Below are 4,856 nucleotides of genomic sequence, written 5' to 3' on the forward strand. Positions count from 1 at the left end.
AGGGAAAGACATCTGTGTACCTTTAAAAAAGATTAACTCATCTGGGTGTTGCATATCTGGGGGTTCTAATATGCCTCTATTTTTATGTACATCTGAAAATTTACACATCAAAGGAAAAAGTGCTTTTTCAGGAATCTGGCTCCTAGTGGAGAATGGACCATGGGGGTTGTGCAGATGCAGAGAACTGGGTGGTGGCTGCCAGGGGACCTGGGAGAAGATGAGGTGGCAGCCACAGAGATGGAGTGCAGGGCTGGGCTGAGTGAGATGTTCTGGAAGTAGAGCAGAGAGGACAGGTGAGAGACAACCCCAGCAGGCCCCCAGTGCCTGGGGCTCAAGCAACCCCAGGTCCTTGTGGGGTTATGGAGGGCTGGGAGGATCTGTTCTGGTCTTGGATATCTAGAAAGCATTTTCATGGAGGTATCAAGTCAGTCACAGGAGAACATGGCATCCAGAGGGTCCAGACTGGTCTTATGGATTTAAGGGTCGCCACAGACTGAAAGCCCCAGGACTGACTGCAGATAAATGGAGATGCGCAGCCCTGGCCCTCCAACATCTGGAGGTGAGCGGGACTCAGCACAGGAGACTGAAAAGTCGGCGGTAGAAGCAGCAGACGCCTGAACCAGGAGAGGCAGGTTTTCACAGAGGACCCAGGAGACCCTGTCACACCCAGGGGCCACTGCCCCTCCGCCTAGGAACCTTCAAGGACAGGATGGAGCCTTGCTGAGCACGGTGGTCCCAAAACCAACTAGGGCACAGCAGTCCTGGGTGCTGCCATACAACCCTACGGACATTCAGGAAGCAACAGCTAAACGCGGAGTGGAGCCAGAGCACAGGATCCAGAGACTGGAGGCAGACACACACTCCACCAGTTGCCAGGCTGCTCCAAGCCTCTGACATCTTCCTCCATGGAGTGGAGATGACAGTAGCACCCACACCTTTCAGAGTGTTTGAGAGAATTACATGAAACCACGTAGGTCATTAGGTCGCACGGAACAGCAGAAGGCTGTCGTTAGTCCTGCTTTCCAAGCATAGAGATGCCTACATACCACGCTGGGCCAGGCTCACTCTCGGGGGCTGTGGTACCCACAGGAGAAGGGAGATGGTACCTGCACTGACTCCCTCTGCCCCCAGGCCTGTACCTGTAAAAGCTGGGGGTTCTCCTGGCCCAGCTGTTGAAGCAGGGCTGGCAGCAGCGCCGGGTTCTGCTGAATCACCTGCCGCATGTTCTGGAACTGGGGCTGATCCCGCAGGAATTCCAAAGGGTTCTCTCCTGCTGGCAGGAGGAAAGGGTGCGGTCAGATACCACCCTGGGCTCCCTGAAGTACGGGGGGTTGGGATGAGTCAGGTGCCTCGACAGCAGACACCCCACATGCACACCTCCCAATCCACTCACCTGCTTCTGTGGCTGGCTGCTCGGGTACTTGGCTCTCCTGGACAGAACCGTGTTCAGGCTCGGGGCTCCCAGGAATTCCCTGTCAGGGGTCCTATTTAGTTCAAAGCATAGACTGCCCACTGCCTCCTTCCTGCATACTCAGCCCTGGCGGGAGACACGTGAAGCCTCTGCTCTGCCCTCCACAGGTCCACCCCTGTCCAGGCTCCTGCAGGAGGTCTTTCCTGGCTAGAACCATAACCCAAAGGCTTTTGGGGGCAGATTTTGACCAGCCATCAGGGCACCGAAGCCTGCATGCTCCCTTGAGGACTCCCCAGGCAGCAGCAGCCCCACCTCACCGTGAGTAGGTACTCCACGGCCCGGTGGGGATTGTTGTAGCTGGCCCTCAGGGCAGCCACGACCCGCTCCCGCTCGTAGCCCATGGACATGATCTCCGTCAGCATCGTCTCGTACTCAGAGCCAGTCACTATGGAGGGAGTGGCAAAAGGTGGGTCACCAAGGACAGGGAAGGACAGCTCCCAGGCCCTCCCACACCCCCACAAGGCCCAGCTGATGGCTGGGGCACCCAGTCATTTTCGCTCTGGGGACCACCCACCCACCTAGCGTGGAGGCCGCGTCTTCCTCTCGCCCGCTGCTACCTGAAGAGGGAACAGAGCTGCAAATTCAAGAGAGAGAAATCGGACCCTGGCTTCTGGTGGCTTGCCCTCCCCCAAGGTGTGTGGAACCACGAACGTGGGCACTGAAATGTGCCGGAAAGACAGGGCCCAATCTGGGGCTGCTGCTCCCTGCCTTACCCGGACACAGACTCCGGGGAGGTCGTGGGGGCTGATTCCTCCGATGGGCTCTTGTCCTCTCTGGCGGTAGGTGGGGGATTGGACATGCCTGAGGCAGGGGCCGATGGGAAAGATGTGGAAGACTCCGGGGCAGCAGTGGGTGAAGCCTCTGGGGGTACTGAGGTGCCTGGGCTAGTTTTGGCCTGTGACACCCAGAAAAAGGGAGCAGGCATCAGTAACTCTATCTAGCCCCTACATCCTTCCACATCTCAGCCCCACCCTGTTCATGGCTAATCTCTCTTGGGCACACATGCTCTTTGCCAGCTCCCAGGCTAATCCACCCATCCTCCCAACCAGCATACATCACCCACCTTGGTCACCATGACGACCACAAAGTTCTTCTCATCGATGTGATAGTCCTTGATGGGGACGTCATCGCTCAGGATCTTGCCAGCATAGATGAGTTTCTGTCCAGCCACGGGGAAAGCATCACGACCCTTCTCAGCTTCTATCTTCTCCTTCAGCACCTTCACCTGGAGGAAGGGGTAGACAGTCACTGCAAACCCCGAGATTCTCTCTTCCCTTCTAGTTTGGGGGCAGGGGGGAGGCTGCATGCCCTGATGGCTGAGAAGCTAAGCTTCATAATCTAGCATACTAGACCATTCCACCATTAAACAGAATATTTGCTGAACACCTGATATGTGCCAGGTGCAGTTTTAGACACTGACGATACAGCAGAGAACAAAACTCAACACAAGTCCCTGTTCTCATAGAGATGACATTTATTTGGGAGAAGAAAAAACACATATTTCAGATGATGTAAACATGATGAAACGCAAATCAAAATAAACGGGAGATAGGACCATTCCTCACTCCACGCTGCTGAGAGTGACCTTTACTAAGAGAATCCTAAGTTGACACCGCTATTGTAAACGTACACGGGTCACAAGTTTAAAGCCTCATATTAACTGAGTGAAACAGTTACCATTAGCCTCATTTTATATTTGAGAAAAACGGAAGTACAGAGAGATTAACCAACTTGCCCCAAATCAAAAAGTTAGGCTGGTCAAAAAATCTGAGTCTGTTTCCTTTTCTACAAAAAGTGAACTTCAATGTCTCCCTCGTGGGGGAAATTGTGCAAAAAGTGCCAAGTACATATGTTTGTTAGGTCCTAAGTCTCTTTTCAGCTAAAAGGACAGCATCATGTTTAGATCGTGGGCTCTCACTTGAGGCAATTCCGAATTGAAACCGCTCTGCCATGACTTGCTTTGTGCATATGCAACTATACCGAAGTTCTTTAATCCAAGTTTCCGCATCTGTGAAGTGGGGAGACTCAGAGTCCCCAAATGACAAGCCTACTTCGCAGATGTAGTAAGATAACATAAAAACGCGCAGCGACTGGTGAAGAACAAACACGGACCACTGAAACTCAAGACCGTTTATTATCGTCGTTGCTGTCATCACCCGGCCCGGCATCTCCTGGTCACTACTCCCAGATTCGGCCACCAATGTCCCGAGGAGAAGCCTACAAAGCCGGGAACTCGGAGGGCCCATCCCAGAGCAGGCCGGCCGGGAATCCGAGCCCGCGGCTCCCGCGCCCCGCGAAGACACTGACATTGGACCCGGGGCCTGGCGGGCGCCCCGGGGGTGGAGCCTCGCCTGGAGAGAGATCCAAGAGCTCCGTCCGAGCCACCAGGGGCTGAGCCGGGGACCATCAGGGTATCTGGGAAAGTCAGGCCCGTTGGGAGAATGGGCACTGCCCGGCGCCGCGCCGTCTTCCCCGCCTCTCTTGTCAGGATCCCGGCCTCCCCGCCCCCACCCCATCCCCGGCACCCGTCGCTCCCGCTCCCGGGCTCCGGCCTGGCTCGCACCGTCTCATCAGGCTCCATGCGGATCTTGAAGGTCTGCTGCTGCAGCGTTTTGAGCGTGATCGTGACGGCCATGGTGGGGCCCGAGCGACGCGGCGGCCCCGGGATCCTCACACGACATGCAACTCACGCCGCCGCCATCTTAGCGCCCAGCCGCGCCGTAAGCAGACCGCTTCCGGGGCAGGCGGTGCGCGCGCCGACCACCGCAGCACGTGTGCTGAGCGCGCCCCCTTTGCCTTCGTGAGCATGCACAGGAGAGCGGCCTCGAGCCAGGCATGCGCAGACTAAACTCTGCTCCGGGGGTGGGGGGGCTTCTCGCTCAACCATCACGTGGCTTCCTGCGAGTGACGCCATGCCCGTTAGCGGTGACGTCATGCGGCCACAAAATGGCTCCGACGTCCCCAGTTGCAAGCCTACGAGTTTCATTTATTTGTTGACGTTGAACTCTTCAAGTACTTGTTATACTTTTACTTCTTCCATAAAATGTTCGTGTTTTTTTGCTCGTTCCAAATGAGTTTTATTCTGGTCTGGCTACCCTGACAGGAAGCCTGTCAAGCCCTGAAAGAACTACAAAGGATACTTGAAAGGTCACCAACAATTAAATGAAAACTCTGTAAACACATTTGGCCAAGGAACTGGGGACACTGAGGCCATTTTGTGGTCCCATCCATTCCTGAGGGAAGAGCTGGATTTTTGGAATGAATCTGTTCTAGCTCCTGGGTCTCCCCACGTCTCTGCTGCTCCTTCCCTGTCACTTTGTTCACCCAGCTACCCCGAGTCTGACCCCAAAGTTTTTAAGCAAGATGTAACTTTCAAGGCTTCCCT

At 55.3% G+C, this 4,856-nt stretch overlaps 1 protein-coding gene across 3 annotated transcripts in view; it reads right to left on the reverse strand.

The window, feature by feature from the left end:
- The window catches only part of RAD23A (RAD23 nucleotide excision repair protein A), a 5,842-nt gene extending 1,664 nt beyond the window's left edge, over positions 1–4,178 (reverse strand). For 2 of the 3 annotated variants that reach the window (XM_007469088.1, XM_007469086.1), the window contains exons 1-7: positions 4,035–4,106; positions 2,535–2,696; positions 2,185–2,366; positions 1,990–2,045; positions 1,729–1,856; positions 1,394–1,472; positions 1,140–1,273 (exon numbers count right to left, since the gene is read on the reverse strand). In XM_007469088.1, coding sequence (XP_007469150.1) covers positions 1,140–1,273; positions 1,394–1,472; positions 1,729–1,856; positions 1,990–2,045; positions 2,185–2,366; positions 2,535–2,696; positions 4,035–4,106 — 813 coding nt within the window. Of the gene's footprint in view, positions 1–1,139; positions 1,274–1,393; positions 1,473–1,728; positions 1,857–1,989; positions 2,046–2,184; positions 2,367–2,534; positions 2,697–4,034 lie in introns of all 3 variants that reach the window. The other variant, XM_007469087.1, reaches the window with a different exon arrangement.
- Positions 4,179–4,856: the final 678 nt, after the last annotated feature.

This window comes from Lipotes vexillifer, unplaced genomic scaffold, assembly GCF_000442215.2.
Source record: "Lipotes vexillifer unplaced genomic scaffold, Lipotes_vexillifer_v1.1 scaffold1699, whole genome shotgun sequence".
Classification (NCBI taxonomy): Eukaryota; Metazoa; Chordata; class Mammalia; order Artiodactyla; family Lipotidae; genus Lipotes; species Lipotes vexillifer.